Below are 19,932 nucleotides of genomic sequence, written 5' to 3' on the forward strand. Positions count from 1 at the left end.
GTAGGGCAAAGCGATATCATTCTCCTGTTACTGTTAGGATTTCCAACAGATTCTCCCCACTCAGTGTTGCACACACTATGAAGCCTGTTGGAAGCTCCCTGGTTATAGGTGATTCTATCGTAAGGAACGTAGAAATAGAGACTCCAGCCACCATCGTAAAAAACCTTCCGGGAGCCAGAGCGTTTGTCATCAAATCCAATATACAAGTGCTGGCTAATGCTAAACGTAGATTTTCTAAGATTATTCATGTCGGCACTAACAATGTCCGGCTTCGCCAGTCGAAGATCACTAAAGACAATGTTAGAGGTATGTGAACTTGCAAAAACAATGTCAGACACTGTAATATGCTAGGCCCCCTCCCTGCTTGTCATGAGGATGTGGTTTATAGTAGATTAGTGTTACTGAATGGCTGGATGTTTGAGTGGTGTCCGGAGAATACTATAGGATTTATAGACAATTGGATGAGTTTTTGGGGAAGATATTTATACCTGCTAAAAAGCGATGGACTCCATCCCTCCAGGGAAGGTGCCGCTTTTCTCTCTAGCAATTTGGCTAATAGTCTTCATAGTGATAGTGTTTGACTAACTGGGGCCCAGGTCAAGAAGCAGAAAGACTGGATAATCCGAACGTCTGCTAGCTGCCTTCAGACGTCACATTAACACATAGACTATCACCTAGATATCATATAGAGACTGTCTCGGTTCCCCAAAATACCAAACACAAAACCCGCATTAAGTCATAAAAAAAAAAAAAAAAAAAAAAAAAAGACAAACATCATATAAATGTACGGCTACTAAACATTAGATCACTTTCATCCAAAGCACTATCCATATCATAGTTTGGATTCACTCTGTTTGACTGAAATCAGTCTTAAACTGGATGAATTACTATAAACATGAGCCAAGGGTCGAGGAGGGGGTGTTGCTATAATTAACAGTGATGCCTTTGGTGTTACTCAAAGGTCAGGATATAAGTTTGTTTTCTTTTGTTTATGCTACAGTATATAGACCACCAGGGCCATATTCTGATTTCCTTAGAGAATTTGCTGATTTTCTGTCAGATCTAGTAGTTACTGTGGATAGAGCTTTAATTGTTGGTAACTTCAACATTCACATAGATAACGAAAATGATACACTGGGATTAGCATTTATCAATATTCTCAACTCTTTTGGGGTCTGACTAAATGTGACAGGACCAACTTATCATAATCTTACGTTAGATTTAAGTCTGTCAAATGGAATTGATATAACATTGTAATTCTGCAGCAGAGTGATGATATCTCAGATCATTACCTCATCTCTTGCATGCTGCGCTTAGCAAAGGTCACTTCAATCTATGCTGCGTTATAATTTGGGTAGAACTATTCTTCCGACCACTAAAGACAGCATCACTAATAACAAAACATCAAATTCAACAACCTGTATGTTAGACCCAATACCTACCAAGATCTTAGAGGCATTTCCTGTAATCTCAGAACCTCTTCTTAATATGAACTCATTGTTATCCTTAGGGCATGTCCCAAGAAAATTTGTTATCAAACCACTTATCAAGAAACCACAGCTTTATCCTGGAGAGTTGGCTTATTATAGACCGATCTCAAATCTCTAATTGGTCAAAAATAAATGGGAGTAGCACTTATCAGTTATAAAAGACTTGCTCTTATCATCTGATTATAGTTGCATTTCTCTTCTAGTGCTTATAGATATCAATGCTGCCTTTGACACATTACTATGTGAAGAACACATTACCAATATTTGTAGAACAGCATTCATCCATCTCAGAAATATTGCTTAGTTACAACACATGCTCTGACTGTGATGCTGAAAAACGAATTCATGTGTTCATGACCTCAAGACTAGATCACTGGCAAATCATGTAGGCCAATAAGTGTTTTGAATTCGGATTATAAATTGTTTGCATCAATTTTGGCAAAGAGGATGGAAAAGATGATGCCACTCTTGATAAACGCGGACTAAACTGGGTTTGTTAGAAACAGGCAAACCCATGATAAATTACGGAGAGCCCTTCACATTATTGATTATATTAACAAAAGGAAAAGCAGTGCAATCCTTCTCAGCCTAGATGCTGAGAAGGCTTTTGAGTCTGTCGGTTGGGAATTTCTTTATCAAATTATGGATAGATTTGGGTTCAGTAGCGGATTTGTACAATGGATAAAGACATTATACTCATCTCCGACAGCTATGATAAAAATCAATGGTAGTCTTTCTAATTCAACAGTTTTACAATGAGGATGTAGACAGGGCTGTCCCATTAGCCCAACTCTCTTTAATCTCTTTACTGAACCCTTGGCGTTTAGACGGTGGTTTAGAGGGGATAACTATAGGGGGAGTAGAATACAAAGTCTGTTTGTATGCAGATGATGTACTGTGACACTATAAAACACAGGCTCAGGAGTACCTTTGTTGATGGACATCTTAAAGATGTATGGGAGCTACTCTGGATATGCACTTAATATTCGTAAGACTCAGGCTTTGACACTAAATTATGTCCCTACCCAAGAACAGGTAAATAAGTATAATTTTAATTGGAATTCACCAAATATTCAATATCTTGGGATATATTTACCAAAGGATATGTCCTCTTTATATACCCTAAATTACAACTGAATAAACAAGAACATTTATAATGATTTGGACAGATGGGCCTCACTTTCCCTGGACATGGGCAGCAGGGTAGTATCTATTAAGATTAATATTTTACCCAAACTAATATACTTATTTACAGCACTGCCAGTTGAGGTCCCTTGTAAACAGTTAAGAGATTGGGACAAACATATTTCCAGATTTATATGGAATAACAGGAGACCTCAAGTAAGATACTCAACCCTGCAACTACCGAGAGAGAGGGTAGGCATGGCATTACAATGTTTGAGGGATTATTATTTAACCGCACAGTTAAGAACACTAGTACTGTGGTGATGTCCAATCTATGAAGCAAAATGGAAAGATATAGAATTCTCCTTGATGGACACACCAATACAGTCGGTTCTGGGTTGTTTAGACTGGGCGAAGGAAATATATCAATTACAGAATCGATGTGTTTTAATCCGTTAAACTGTGGGTAGAGGTGGTTAAACGTTTCCAGATTTGCAGAGAGGTAAAAGTACTGGGTTGGCCGGCTTATGATCCACAGTTTGCTCCAGCTCTGCATGATCACAATATAGGGCCTGGACCTCACATGGCATTACTGCCCTTTGTAAAATTATATTAAATGGGGATCTGGATAGCTTTCAGAACCTTTGTCAGAATTTTGATCTCAATAGACAGGATTTTTATAGGTATCTACAGGTATGCCATTTTTTCTAGACTGAGATCAGAAGTTACAATAACGGAACTTTTCCAAAACTGACCCAGGTTTTTATAGATATATATATACAGTGAAAATATCAAAGGGGTAATAGGTAAATTATACAATGCTATCTCCTCAATGAATAAAAATTCATACACACAGAATTTCTCTCAGCAAAATGGTCATAACTGAAATACACCAATACGAGTTGGAATGAAATTGAAAGCATGTGAATCATGAGGATATCAAACCATGATATCCTGATGTATCGCAATATATTGAATTGTGACATATGCATCATGGCTGGCAATACCCAGCCAAAGTAGATTCTGTCTCATATTTAAAGGAATAGTTCACACAAGAATGAAAATTCTCTTAATTTACTTTCCCTTATGCCATCTCGGTTGTGTATGACTTTCTTCAGCAGACCACAAATGAAGATTTGTAGAATAATTTCTCTGCACTTTTGGTCCATACAATGAAAGTAAATGGGTGCCAAAATTTTAAAGCTCCAAAAATCACATAGGTCAACATAAAAGTAATCCATATGCCTCCAGTGGCTGCAATGTCTTCATAAGCGATATGATTGAGAAACAGATCAATATTCGTCAATTTTTACTATCAATTCTCCTCCCTGCTCAGTCAATCTCCACTTTAACTTTCACATTCTTCTTGTGTTTTTGGTGATTCACATTCTACATGCATACGCCTCCTAATGGGCAGGGAGAAGAAATAAATTTTTGCACCCATTCACTTGCATTGACCTACAGAGATGACATATTCTTCTAAAAATTCACAAAATGTGAATGTGTGTTCTGCAGAAGAAAGAAAGTCATACACATCTGGGATGGCATGAGGGTGAGTAAATGATGAGAGAATTTTCATTTTTGGGTGAACTATTCCTTTAACTGGAAGCCGCTTTCCTACAGACTCTGCGTTACACCTTGAATGACGAATTAAATTTGATTCTTTAGCCGCCTTTTCACTGTCTCCGACATTCACATACGACTGTCTTATTTCTCCCTCTAGTCATGATGAACTGTTAATTCGTTCATAGCAGATTTTATTCATTGAGGGAGAAGCTACCAACTGTTTCAGAATCAGAATTAGCTTTATTGCCAAGTATGCTTGCACATAAAAGGAATTTGTCTTGGTGACGGAAGCTTCCAGTGCACAAACAACACAAGACAGAGATAAAAAAACAGAATAAAATAAAAAAGCAAATAAAAAAATATAAGCATATATAGAAATACACAATAAGACAAAAAAATATCGAAATATATATGTAGGTTGTGCACGTGCAGAAAAAAATTACACATGTACACATTTAATCACATTAACTGTAATTACAAAAGCTTTTTGTGATATATTTGCAACTTAATCATTTCTGACTTCATCATTCATAATTGTCCAAAATACATAAGCAGCAAGCATTTAGAATAATTAAAAGAACATTGAAATTTCTCACTTTGCGGTGATAGTTTTGAATGAATACATCACATCCGGCTGGGAAGTCACATACGGTCTAGTCGCACAAATTTAAATATTTTAACGCAGCCGAAGCTCAAATCGGATTTGAAACTGTTGCATCCGGAGATGGTCGCAACCCCACACAGGCACCGTGCAACTCTCCGTTGGAAATGAATGACTTCCAGTCTTTCGTTTGTTAGATGCAATGAAAAGGTGGCTTACGAGCTTTCCTCCGCAAGAAGCAACCACGCAACACCGAAAACAAAGATGTGGAAAGATGTTATCATTATGGTGAAAGACTTATTACTGAAAAGAAAATTTGATTGTGAACATGCTCAAAGTCTGTGATAATGTATCTGGTTTCTGCTTGTTCATCATAGTTGCCCCATGTGAGGGTGGAGAGGGGGGGTTAATAGAGGTTGGGGGAGATGAGAAGAGGGGAGATATAAGTATACTTTTGTTTGATTTTTGGAGTTGTTGAAAAAGAAAGTGAGGAAAATATAACTCAATACTTGAATAAAAGAAATAAACTGAATGATTAAGAAAATAGAATGAGAGTCACGTGATGCCATGCGAGGAGCAGACATGTAAACGACAAGATCTGGGCACTTTTGCTAGTTTTTAATTATTTTTGTATTATAAACCAGTGAGATTTGATACACCCTGCTATATATTTGCTCACTGAAGTCAATATGACAAAAAAAAAAAAAAGTCAAAATCCTCGGGCACTGGAGATATTAAAAGACACTTACGTGCTCAAGCTGATACCTCTGACGTGCCTGCAGACCGGGGACTCGATTTGGATGGCACAGCCAGGGAAATTCAGCATCAACTGTCCAATATGTCGGTGATGCTGATGAAGGTTGTTGCTGACTTGGAGGATCTCGCTGTAATACGTCAATTGAATACAGCGATGGAAACAAAATTCTCCGAGTTGGTTACAAGAGTGGCAGATGTTGAGAAACGGATCGATTATCTGGAGTCATCGGAAAGGGAATTATCCGCTAATCTGCTCACGACCAAAATATACGTGGACATTTTTTTTGAAAAACTGGAAGATCTCGAAAATAGGAGCCGATGAAACAACATATGGATTGTTTGAATTCCTAAGCATGAAGAAGGCAGATATATATGGTGAAATTCCTGGACGAGCTCTTCCCGAGTCTGCTCGACATAAGCTGGAAATCAAGTGAGCTCCCAGAGTTCCGGCTCGCAGATCTGCTGAGGGAAACAGGCCCCGATCAATTCTGGCCAAATGTTTTAGATCATCTGATAAAGATCTCGTGTTGCACAAGGCGAGGTGCAAAGGAAAGCTTTCACAATGGCCGAAACAGGGCACTTATTTGGCCATTTTATTCCCAGCAAATTTGTCTGTTTTAGTCAGAGTCAATTTTGATCCCTTAATAAAAAGATTTTCGAACGATGTGGGCAGGTGGGCTTCATTACATTTATCGTTGATTGGGAAGGTTAATGTTATTAAAATGAATTGTATTCCAAAATTCAACTACCTGTTACAATCTCTCCCTGTAGATATCCCCCTCTCTTATTTCAAGCAATTTGATAGCATAGTGAAGTCCTTCATTTGGAATGGTAAGCGTCCCAGGTTAAATTTCAATAAGTTACACAGGCCAATTGACAAAGGTGGGTTAGGCCTACCCAAGATTTTATTTTATTATTATGCATTCAGTCTCAGATATTTGGCTCATTGGTCGCTTCCACCTGAGAAAACCAGAGCCCCTCCCTGGTTTTGTATTGAAAAGTTCTTGCCCCCATCTCGCCACTGCAAAGCCCTTCTATCAAACTAATTGGAGAAGTTCAGTTACCCCATTATCTTGCATTTGCACTCGATATGGACAAAAGTGTCCAGAGTGTTTAACTCGGATATTTATTTAAACGTAGCCTCGAGCATATGGCTGAACCCTAAATTATGTATTAATAAGTTCACTTTCTGTTGGTCAGATTGGATTGTGAGGGGGGTTAATACACTCGGTGACCTATATGAGAGTGGAGTATTGAGATCTTTTGAAAATTTAATTCAACATTTTGGGATTCCCAGATCTCAATTATATAAGTATTTACAGCTGTGCCACCTGCTCTGCACTGTTTTTGAGAGAGTAGCACCCCCCCCCCACCCCAAAGCATCAGATACTCTGGAAGTGGTGATTGCTGCTTTTGGGAAGGGTCATGAGGCATCAGTGTATTACTCTGTTAATTCAGAGTCTGGGGGATAAATCCTCTCAGAAGATTATGGGAGGAAGATTAAATGAGTTATTGGGGGAGGGAGTGTGGGTTATGATTCTAAAAAACGTCAAGTCTGCATCTAGAGATGCAAGGGTGCGCTTTATGCAATTTAAGATTTTACATAGATTTTATTGGACCCCTTCTAAATTGTATAGGCTTGGTCTTAAGGACACACCCACCTGCTGGCGATGCCATTCAGAAGATGGAGACACAACCCATGTTTTTTGGGGGTGTCGTAAGATCCAAGAATTTTGGTTAAAGGTGCAAAGTTTTGTATGTGATGTGTTGAACACGCAAATCTCGTTCTGCCCCAGACTCTGTATTTTGGGAGATGGGGAGGTCATACATTTGGAGGATAAGTACATAAAAAATTGAGTTTTGACCAGTGTGATGATTGGTAGGCAGGTTATTTTAAGGAGATGGAAGTCAGATGGAGCACCCTCATTCTCAGAGTTGTGTGCGGAGATGGGGTGGCTGCCTTCGAGGAGGGGTTGACCAGAAGCATGGGGGTTAGGAATTTTTTCAATAAGAAATGGGGCAATTATTTAGCATTTTTGGGTTACTCTTGAGGAGGGGCAGTGGAGAGAGTAATTTAAAGTTTAGTTTATAATTGTGATTGACTTTTATTTTTTTGTGGTTTTGTGTGTGTGTCTGTGTGTGTGTGTGTGTGTATATATTCTATTGACCACAGGGGTGTTCGTGGGGGGGTCAGGGTGGGGTGGGAGATTGGTAGGGGGAGGGGTTATAGTGGGGGTTTAATGTTAAAAGTGATTCATTATATATAATGTTGTTTTTCTTTGTGTTAACTTATGAATCAATAAAAAAAGTTAATTGCAAAAAAAAAAAAAAAAATAGATTTCTAGATCCCAGTTCCTTAGGTATTTACAGCTGCGCCACCTGCTCTGTACTTTTTTGGGAGTAGTGTACACCCCCCTAAAGCAGCAGACACTCTGGAAATGGTGCTTACTGCTTTGGGAAAGGTCATGAAGGATCCGTGTATTACTCCCTGTTAATTCGGAGTCTGGGGGATGGAGCTTCGTCTTCTCTCAAGAGATTATGGGAGAAAGATTTAAACTTGGTGTTGCTGGACAATCATTTTAGAAAATCTACATTTAGCATTAGCCAGCACTTGTAAATTTGATCTGATGTCAGATGCCTGAGCCCCCGAAATGCAATTAACAGTAGTGGCTGGAGTCTCTATTTCCACGTTCCTTACAATAGAATCACCTACTAGGGCTCTTTCAACATGATTTTCAATGGGTGCATCACTGAGTGGGGTGAATCAATTGGAAACCCTAACAGGTCACCCAAACGCCCTGCTGCGGGGGCTCTACAGCCGGAACCAAAGTGTGTGTGTGTTGCTCGCTGTACTACCCGCATCCGAAACAGTATCTACCGACTTCTGTTTCTCACTGACCTCCACTAGCGTTTGGAGTAGTAAGGAGGGAGTGTGGGCTAGGATCCTAAAAAGCATCAAGTCTACATCTAGAGATGCTAAGGTCTGTCTGATGCAATTTAAGATTTTGCATCGGTTCTACTGGACCCCCTCTAGATTGTATAGTTTGGGTCTTAATTACACACCCACCTGCTGGTGGTGCCAATCAGAAGACGGGGACACAATACATGTATTTTGGGGATGTGTAAAGATCCAAGAATTTTGGTTGGGGGTTCAGAACTTTATGTGTGAGGTGTTGAACACTGAACTTTCATTTAGCCCCAGACTCTGTACCTGGGCGATGGGTCGACACGTTTTTAAAAAGTTGGGTCCTAGTCATGATTGGTCGGAAAATCATCCTCAGGGGATAGAAGTCGGCTGGGGCACCCTCATTTAGGGAATGGTGCAGGGAGATGGGCGAGGTGGCAGCGTTTGAGGATATGTTTTTTAGAAGGCTGGAGAAATGGGATTTGTTCGTCAGGAAGTGGGGGGGTTATTTGGGTTTTTTGGAAGGTTCTCGGGGAGTGGCTGTGGAGAGGGATTTGTAGTTTAGTTGGATATGTGTTTTATTGATTTTGTTTGAATGTATATCTTGTTTTTTTTTATGTATTTTTTGTATTTATTTTATTTTGATGATCTAGTTGTTGGTGACCACAGTGCATGTTTGTTGGGGGGGGGGGATAATGTGAATAATTCAGTTTTTTATGTTGTGTTTGTTTTATCTTTCGAATCAATAAAATGGTAAAAAAATAAATTTAAAATAATGTGCAAAAAGACAGAAAAACATCATCCCTTCATGAACTTGTAATGGCATGTGATCAAATTACATGAAAACGGTGTGAGGATGTGTCACAGCACAGGTAAAAGTGATTGTTTTGACTTACCAGAGTTCGTGAAGATCTTACTGCTGTCGGCAGCGAATGCTGCAGCACACACATTACCACTGATCTTCACACTCCTTATCACTTCTCTAGTCTGAAACATGAAGTGCTCAGATTAGTTCCTTCACAACAGTACACTGTCATACCTGTCAAAACCTTTAACATACCTAAAATAACAAAGACAGAAAACATACTAGTATTTATATTCATATTGATTGCAAATACAAAAAATTCTGAATGAATGGGGCAGAACAATTATCAAAGATACAAATTATAATTTTACTTGTGCTATATGAAACTGTGGAAAGGTGGGAGGATATGGGATAAGGCTGGGCGATATGACGATATATATCGTGGAGATGATATAAAGTGTCAATCGATGGAGATTATGCGACATCGTGTACATCATGATACGTAAATATCGATGTGCGCAGCGTGGGCTTACCCATCAGTGGGCAGGGTTTCACTTGAGACAGAGAATTTAAGAAACATGGACAGGGTTTTTATGGCATAAAAACATTTTCGGTGTCTGCCCAAGAAAATTCAATATCAATCATCTTTGGTGTTTCTTTAGGCTTTAAGTCGGCATGGAACGGAAGTTGCAATCGACTTTTCGGTATCATGACGTATTTCCAGGTGAATTGGCTTATCAAACAAGACAAATTTGTAGGGCAGGGATTTTATGCATCGGTTGATTGAATTGTGAAAGTGGGCGTTGCATACCCGAACAGAGGCAGACATGAGAGTTTGCAGTCGACACACAGACATATACACACACACACACACACACACACACACACACACACACACACACACACACACACACTCCACCATTCCCCACCGATTTGAAAATCGTACAAAGATCTAACTGACAACATTAACCTTTTAAGCTCGGATGGGCCCGCGAGAAAAGAATAGTCAAAATATTAATAACTGCAGTCTTGATCGACACAAAATAGGTATCATTTGAAGGCTTAGAACCTTTACTTTACAATGTATGTAGGCACTATGACCAAAACTGAACAAGTGCTTTGAAATCTGCAACCAAATCAGAAGTGTTCCATTGATAATTCAGAAAAATGTTTGCACTGTACATATTTCTGCAACAGTAAAAACATCAAAATCTTCAAATTGCCATGTGTCATGTGTTGTTGGAAAGCTCTGAGTAGAATACAACCAGTCTATGTTTTACTCACAGACAAAAATATAGCGAGTAAAATCCAAGTATATGTCTTTAAAGTTTAAAAACACGTTTCTGCTTATAACTTCACGAAAAATAAATAGAACATAAAAAACCATTACTAAGGGGGGGGGGGGTTATCTTTCAAATGAATCCAGGGCGTGCTGAGTGACCCCAGCCAGGTCTCCTAAGCAACCAAATTGGGCCGGTTGCTAGGGAGGGTAGAGTCACATAGGTTAACCTCCTTGTGGTCGCTATAATGTGGTTCTCGCTCTCGGTGGGGCACGTGGCGAGTTGTGTGTGGATGGTTACTATACAGAAACTACAGTATTACTGTCATAAAACCATGGTTAATTGTATCCAAACCATGATTTCTGCTCAGAAATCCATGGTGACAGCAGTCATGTTACTACAATATTACTTTACAAAAACCATGGTTAATTTTTGTCAGGGTCCTTAACTAAACACAAATTCTCTCTAATTACTAAACCAACATTTTAACTTAATACCTGCACTAATATGTTACATGCATCAACGAAGTCCCCTCCAAATCTCAACATATTCAATATTCGGAAACTGTACATCACTATAAAAGGAATAACCTTGCTATTAAAATGCATACAAAAGGGATGTTGTGTTAATGCTGCTCAAGTATTTTAATCATACGTGGAAATACCACATGAACACCCCAAACGCTTTAGTTATTGTTTCATGTCTGTTCGAATTAGCACTGAGTGCCTGCAGCTCTTTCCCTGGGTGATGTCGGCGTAAATGATTAATCATGTATCAGTGTATTACTATAACAGCATCTTAATGCCATTAATCAAAGTGCATTATTGATGCTCGTGATAGATTACAGCCACGCAAGGAAACAGGAAGAACTTGCGTGCGTGTTTTAAATAAACCCTCATGTGCATTATTGATATATATTACCAGTATACAGTACTCGTGTCAAGCGATGTCTGCAAACAGTGCCCTTTTGTAAACGTCTTTTGGCCATCGCTGTTGTAATTGACTGCAAAATGAAAATTTTTCCAGAATTTTTCTCTATCAGCGTTTCATTTCCTCCACTTGCCATTTTCAACTACACACAACGCTTGCAGAACAGTGATGTCATCAAGTTGCCCCACATGAAACACAGGTGAAGGGTATCCATTTGCAAATTCATTCAGGTGTATTAGCAGAATTTGTAACTGTGCCTGTCTGTTTGACGCTTTGTTTTCTTGACCAAAACTTGTGCTCCGGATGCGTCATTAAACATGAGGTGAACCGACCACAGTGCCAATGCTTCTCAAACCGTGGGTGGTGAACCTTACGGTTCGTTTTTTTACTGAGAACCGTTACACCCCTACCCCATATTTCCTCCAAGCCATCTCTCCTTCAATTCTACCTGCACTCAGGGGCTTAGGTAGCTCAGTGGTAAAAGATGCTGGCTACCACCCCTGGAGTTCCCTAGTTCGAATCCCAGGGTGTGCTAAGTGACTCCAGCCAGGCTTCCTAAGCAACCAAATCGGCCTGGTTTCTAGGGAGGGTAGAGTCACATGGGGTAACCTCCTCGTGGTCGTTATAATGTGGTTCGCTCTCGGTGGGGCGCGTGGTGAGTTGAGCGTGGTTGCTGCGGTGGATGGTGTGAAGCCTCCACACACGCTATGTCTCCGTGGCAATGCGCTCAACAAGCCACGTGATAAGATGCGCGGGTTGACCGTCTCAGACGCGGAGGTAACTGGGATTTGTCCTCCGCCACCCGGATTGAGGCGAATCACTACGCGACCACAAGAACTTAAAAGCACATTGGGAATTGGGCATTCCAAATTAGGGAGAAAAGGGGGAAAAAAATAAATAATAATTCTACCTGCACTCACACTAAGATTAACACTTCATTTCTCACTGGCACCTTTCCCACTACATTTAAGCAGGCTCAAATAACCCCAATGCTTAAAAAACCTACGCAAAATGGTGCACTCTTAGAAAATTACAGACTGTGTTTAACCAGGTCTCCCAGAACAACCTGCTAGACAGCAACCAGTCTGTCTTCAAAAGTGGACACTCAACCGAGTCTGCCTTGCTGTCCATCACTGAAGTTTGGATGCTGGCGAGAGCGGGCTCCAAATCATCAGTTCTCATTCAGCTGGATCTGTCTGCTGCTTTCAACATGGTCAACCACCAGATCCTTCTTTCCACCCTCTCGACAATGGGCATCACAGGAACTGCACTCCGCTGGTGTGTACAAGTCACACCAACTAGCTACCAGGGTAGCTCAGGGTTCAGTGCTTGGGCCCTTCTCCATATACCGTATTTTCCAGAATATACGTTTTGTTTTTTTTATCATCTGAAAGGTCATGCGACTTATAGACCAAAGTGACTTATATACATAATTTATACATAACTGATGTCGGCCGGTCAAACTCACATTCACCAAAACAGATGAATACATCAGTCATAGAGATAGCGTTAAAAGTTGCCTATTCAGAGTATTTTGCCTTTAAAAAGTACTTTATGCAAACAGTTTAAATATTCTGTCATCGTTACATTATTGTTGGAACAAACTCTAGACGGCTGTCAAATGCAACTCCAGACATGCCCATAAAATGACGTTTCATCACATTCGAGTAAAAACATACAATCAGTGAACCAGATCAACAGGGTTCCAAATATCTGAAATATCCACAGATAGACAGTCGCTAACGTTAATGAATAAATAGAATTACAACAGGCATATTGTTTTACTCAAACTAAAAGCCGTTTATTTGTGCACAGCATAGTTTCAACAGATGTGGCTTGTGTGTAGCATTTTTTTCATGAAAAAAACAGAATATGAAGAAATGTTACACACGATTACTTAAAGCAAATTGTCCTGTTTAAAACAAGGCCAATTACTGCACGATACACTGTGTAGATGCTGAGGTAATTTCTTCACAGAGTGCTTCTGAACGGCTGAAGGGAAGTCGGGTGGCTAATCGAGTCCTAATGCCTGCCACATACAGGTGCATCTCAATAAATTAGAATGTCGTGGAAAAGTTCATTTATTTCAGTAATTCAACTCAAATTGTGAAACTCGTGTACTAAATATATTCAATGCACACAGACTGAAGTAGTTTAAGTCTTTGGTTCTTTTAATTGTGATGATTTTGGCTCACATTTAACAAAAACCCACCAATTCACTATCTCAAAAAATTAGAATATGGTGACATGCCAATCAGCTAATCAACTCAAAACACCTGCAAAGGTTTCCTGAGCCTTCAAAATGGTCTCTCAGTTTGGTTCACTAGGCTACACAACCATGGGGAAGACTGCTGATCTGACAGTTGTCCAGAAGACAATCATTGACACCCTTCACAAGGAGGGTAAGCCACAAACATTCATTGCCAAAGAAGCTGGCTGTTCACAGAGTGCTGTATCCAAGCATGTTAACAGAAAGTTGAGTGGAAGGAAAAAGTGTGGAAGAAAAAGATGCACAACCAACCGAGAGAACCGCAGCCTTATGAGGATTGTCCAGCAAAATCGATTCAAGAATTTGGGTGAACTTCACAAGGAATGGACTGAGGCTGGGGTCAAGGCATCAAGAGCCACCACACACAGACGTGTCAAGGAATTTGGCTACAGTTGTCGTATTCCTCTTGTTAAGCCACTCCTGAACCACAGACAACATCAGAGGCGTCTTACCTGGGCTAAGGAGAAGAAGAACTGGACTGTTGCCCAGTGGTCCAAAGTCCTCTTTTCAGATGAGAGCAAGTTTTGTATTTCATTTGGAAACCAAGGTCCTAGAGTCTGGAGGAAGGGTGGAGAAGCTCATAGCCCAAGTTGCTTGAAGTCCAGTGTTAAGTTTCCACAGTCTGTGATGATTTGGGGTGCAATGTCATCTGCTGGTGTTGGTCCATTGTGTTTTTAGAAAACCAAAGTCACTGCACCCGTTTACCAAGTAATTTTGGAGCACTTCATGCTTCCTTCTGCTGACCAGCTTTTTAAAGATGCTGATTTCATTTTTCAGCAGGATTTGGCACCTGCCCACACTGCCAAAAGCACCAAAAGTTGGTTAAATGACCATGGTGTTGGTGTGCTTGACTGGCCAGCAAACTCATCAGACCTGAACCCCATAGAGAATCTATGGGGTATTGTCAAGAGGAAAATGAGAAACAAGAGACCAAAAAATGCAGATGAGCTGAAGGCCACTGTCAAAGAAACCTGGGCTTCCATACCACCTCGGCAGTGCCACAAACTGATCACCTCCATGCCACGCCGAATTGAGGCAGTAATTAAAGCAAAAGGAGCCCCTACCAAGTATTGAGTACATATACAGTAAATGAACATACTTTCCAGAAGGCCAACAATTCACTAAAAATGTTTTTTTTATTGGTCTTATGATGTATTCTAATTTTTTGAGATAGTGAATTGGTGGGTTTTTGTAAAATGTGAGCCAAAATCAACACAATTAAAAGAACCAAAGACTTAAACTACTTCAGTCTGTGTGCAATGAATTTATTTAATACACGAGTTTCACAATTTGAGTTGAATTACTGAAATAAATGAACTTTTCCACAACATTCTAATTTATTGAGATGCACCTGTACATTCTCTGTCAGTGTGACTTATATACAGATGTGACTAATCTGTGTTTATTTTCTCTCAACAATGCGATTTTGACCCGGTGCAATTTATAGTCCGGTGTGACTTTATTTCAGGAAAATACAGTACATGACATCACTGGGATCTGTTAAGGCACATAGCTTTTCCTATCATTGCTATGCTGATGACACACAACTCATCAAGACTGTTATATTGAGATTGAACTACTGCAATGCTCTTCTGGCAGGATTTCCTGCATGTACAGTCAAACCTCTACAATTGATCCAGAACGCGGAGGCATGTTTGGTCCTCCCTTTATCGAACTGCATTGGCTGCCAATGGCTGCTCATGTCAAGTTCAAGGCATTAATGCTCGCATACAGAACAGCCACTTATTCCACACCCCCTATCTACATTCACTACAAGTCTTTGTGCTCTCCAGAAACTTGCGATCGGTGGGTGAGCGGAGCCTTGTGATGCCATCTCACAGAGGTACTACATCACTTTCCCAGATTTTCTCTGCCACCGTTCCTCATTGGTGGAATGACCTTCCCGAACTCCACCCGAGCAGATGATTCTCTATATACTTTCAAGAAAAATCTAAAGATGCATTCTTTAGTGAGCACTTGACCCAATCCTACTAAAGCACTTACTGTCTTATTTCTTTGTATCACAGCTCTTCTCATTTCATTGTCTCCTTAGGATTCATCGCTTTTGCCATATTGCATTACTGTATTGATAAAAGCATCTGCTAAATTAATAACTTTAAAAATTGCTGTAAACCTGATCGCATAGCTTCAGAAGACATGGATAAAATCACTGGAGTCGTATGGATTTCCTTTGTGCTGCCTTTATCCTTTTGGAGCTTGGAAGTGGAGTTTAGACTCAACTGACATACATTTTATAGATATATTTACATCATAACCCCATCAAAATATCTTTGTGTTCCACTGGAGAAAGTCATCCTAGTTTGCATTAGGTTGAGTAAATGCTGAGAGAATTATCATTTTGTGGAATCAACTATTCTTTAAAGAATTGTTTATTATTTTAATTAGGAATTATTGTTTTTATTTCTTTTTCACATTTCAAATAGCAGATGCTAGTGGTGGGGGCAAGTCACACATGTGCATATCTCAAGCATGTCTCAAGTCCTCACCTTCAAGACCCAAGTCAGCAATGCATACAGTCAAAGCAAGACAAGTCAAGTAGGGCTGCAACAACTAAACGATAAAACCGATAAACATCTATAATGGAAATCATTGACAACTAATTTAATTATCATTTAGTTGGATATTTGCGGTGAGCACGGAGAATCTCCATCAGTGCCGTCACTTTACAGCCCAGTGAAAAATGTGTTGCATGATAAAACTCAGTTGAAAACATCAGACAAGTTGAAGTGGAAAAAATATGATGCCAAGTTGTCCAGCGCACGAGAGCACTTTATAAACACTTAAAAGATCATAATAAGCATACAGTTTAATGTTGAGCAGTTGCTGCGTCAGGTACGTTGACAGATTGTTTGTGCTGTTTTATGTCCTTGAGAGTTGTTTCTCTCCAGTGCAACTTACATTTTACTGCTATTTTCTGTTTTATAATGTATACATGTTATAAATTCAAAACCAGGCGCATATTTCCATGTATTTAGCAAAACGGTTTGTTTTTACCACAAGCGAGTCTTCATTAAACTTCACTGAGCAAGCGAGCGAGAACATCCACGCCAATCAAACCGATCTTAATGGAGAAAGGAAGCGCCATTATTTTGATTATACTGTGCTTTGCAGCTTAGTAACTGTGCAACATTATACTACAAATTCAGTTTTAATGTATACAATTGTGCAGCTTTCATTGATATCACACTGATGTCAAGGTGTGCCGGTTTTTAAAGTGTTTGGTTTTTCCTCATGTAAGCGCATGTAATACAGTGAGCACCGGGATGAGACTATTCAGCGCTAGAGTGAATCTTCACTGCATTTACGATTGTAATATATTAAACGGTGTATATAATGCTGAATATAATGTATAATAATGGCAAGTGTCCAGAATCGTTGCCTAATGTGTGACGTCATGTTAATTAAAATTTTTAACACTAAACAGGTAACGTGCACCACAAGATGCATAATCGTTAGTTTCTTATAGGGGGTATAAGAAAGAGTTTCTCCCAATCACCCAATTTATCAAAGTTGGGGCTGTTTTGAGTATGTGGGTCACATGACTTGGTTCACATTTTCTGTGATCGTTAAGTCAGCCTGACCTAAAAACAACATGGCCGCCCATAGTGCAAGACATGCTGACTTTGTGATATTTATAAATTAATCTTACTTTTCTTGAGTAAAAAAAATAAAATAAAACTGCTAATATTAATTGTGAACATTGTCTTAAGAAGAAAATTAAGTCATATCTTATTCATGCTGTTATTTAGCAAATTTTGAAGTGTGCGTATCCCCTGAGATATGTTGCCAGATTAAGGAAAGAAAAGGTGTTAATCCACAATATTACACATATACATTTATTACACTTAGGGTACGTTTACATAACAATGATGTACTAAAAACTGAGAAGTTTTTCCTTGGTGTTTTTGAAAAGTTTTGCGTACAGACGGCAACGTTGTCAATACGATCCCTGTTCACACGGACCTGCAAAAATGACTAAAAACGCTGTATTATGCACGCCAGGCCAGTAGTTGGCGATGTCATTTTGTAAAGAAACATTACTCGCCTGCGCACATAAGCATTCTTCCACAGAGCGGTGAATACAAACAATGAAGATGGCGAAAGCATCGAGCAATTTTGTCTGGACAGACGATGGTTGCTTTTTTACTACAATTACTTTGCTGGAGAAGCGTCAATAAACTCAAAATTATAAACTTTGGCCATGCACTGTTTAAGATTGAATGTTTATAGGCCTGGGTAGTTCAGCGAGTATTGATGCTACTTCGAATCCAGCATGTGATGAGTGACTCCAGCCAGGTCTCCTAAGCAACCAAATTGGCCCGGTTGCTAGGGAGGGTAGAGTCACATGGGGTAATCTCCTCGTGGTCGTGATTAGTGGTTCTCGCTCTCAATGGGGCGCGTGGTAAATTGTGCGTAGTAATCAGATTAGATTAACCCAAATTAGGGATGCACCGATCTGATACCTGTAATATATTACTGTTGTATTTAAAATTAAAAGTCAATAATAATAATATTAATAACAATTTATTATTATTATTGTCATCATTAGTATTAGTTTACAATTTATAACAATATTTAAGTTGAATGGGTTCCAAAAAATAACTGTGTGAATGAAAAGTGGACTGATGTCTTACAACTAAATTGAACAAAAAAGAGATCTGAATCCTTTAAAGTCCAGATGCAAGATGAAACATTTTTGGGGGGAAAAAAGAAGAAGAAAAAAAGGCAAAAATAAAACACTGGTTTCTTTTCTACTGAAGACTTGAAGACTGGAATTACTGTTAATTTTGCTGCTACATTATCCAGTATACTAGTTAATAATAAAGTGTTTCCTAATAAGCTATACATTTATATTAAAATAACGTGTAGTTAGAGGTTTGTGTTTCTTTACATATTAAAGAGTACTCCCAATTAGTTCCACACAATAATGTAAATATATTCTAAACTGATTATGCAAAAAAACGACACTGGTATCGGCTTGGGATCGGTACCGGCCGATACTGAGAATGCCGATATCGGAATCGGAAGAGAAAAAGTAGTATCGGTGCATCCCTAACACAAATCTACAAGATTACATTACTGATTGTATTTTTTGTCTTATTTTTGTATTTTTAAAATTTGTATTCAGTATCTGATTACAATTCACAAGTAATCTGCCCAGCACTTGTTACACATAGGCACACACACATACTCTCTCTCAAACACACTAACACACAAACATTAACTCACACACACAATCTAAAAATAAGAGGGGAAGTCAGAAACTCATATTTTGCATCAAATGAAACAGAAATATTGATGGCTGACTATTTTGTACCTTAATAGGGCAACGTATCCTGGAAGATACAACTCATAAAATCCTAAATATATAAAATATATCAAAAGTAAAACATATCCAAAGGAATTTAAGTCCAAATGATATAAATAGTGACATGAAATTATTTTTTGCTAATCATTTTCCACTCTTGGCTGTTTTAGGGTTAACTGACAATTTTCACAAATACGATATCAAAGGCAATATTCCACAATTATGAAAAAAATCATAATTGTTAGTCCTCGGCATAAGAAACAAACTAAATTATGGGCAGCAGAGGAACTGGAAAAAAACTGGTATTACAATAAAAAAGTAATGACTATAGGCCTTAATTGGTTACTTGCAAAACATCCAAACATGATAAATCTAACTTTCATTGACACATTTATAGTTAGAGTTGGACCACTTCCTTTTAACTGATCAGTTTTACAGTGTATATAATTACATGAACTGTGCACACTGTACCTTTGTGGTCATTAGATGGAGATATCCTGAGGAACCAGACAGGAGAAGATGCTTTCCATCTGGAGAAATCTCAAAGTCCTTCACCCTTTGCTCCTTCAGACCTGGCATAAAAACATTCAAACGCATATGGGTGTGTTCTTTATATCTTAATCATAATACAACTTTAAACAATACTGCAGCAAGAATTTAATTAATTTAAATTTCCATCACCCACCATGAGCGATCATGTGTACATGAGTTTTATTTTATTTAACCAGAGTTTTTTCTGGGTCTTCGGCGGTTGCTGACTTACATCATACACATACATCAATTCGCGTGAAGTTGGTTTATTACATATTTGCAATTAATATTTAACGTAATCATGTAGTTGTATGTCATGCACACAATTACAGTGTAGCATTAGAA

General features: G+C 38.9%; 1 protein-coding gene across 1 annotated transcript in view; it reads right to left on the reverse strand.

Annotated features, from left to right (window-relative positions):
• The window catches only part of utp18 (UTP18 small subunit processome component), a 75,142-nt gene that overhangs the window by 40,805 nt on the left and 14,405 nt on the right, over nt 1–19,932 (reverse strand). The window contains exons 8-9 of the mRNA XM_051670827.1: nt 19,528–19,628; nt 9,340–9,430 (exon numbers count right to left, since the gene is read on the reverse strand). Of these exons, the coding sequence (XP_051526787.1) occupies nt 9,340–9,430; nt 19,528–19,628 (192 nt within the window). The remainder of the gene's footprint in view (nt 1–9,339; nt 9,431–19,527; nt 19,629–19,932) is intronic.

Source organism: Myxocyprinus asiaticus, chromosome 34 (assembly GCF_019703515.2).
Source record: "Myxocyprinus asiaticus isolate MX2 ecotype Aquarium Trade chromosome 34, UBuf_Myxa_2, whole genome shotgun sequence".
In the NCBI taxonomy this organism is placed as follows: domain Eukaryota; kingdom Metazoa; phylum Chordata; class Actinopteri; order Cypriniformes; family Catostomidae; genus Myxocyprinus; species Myxocyprinus asiaticus.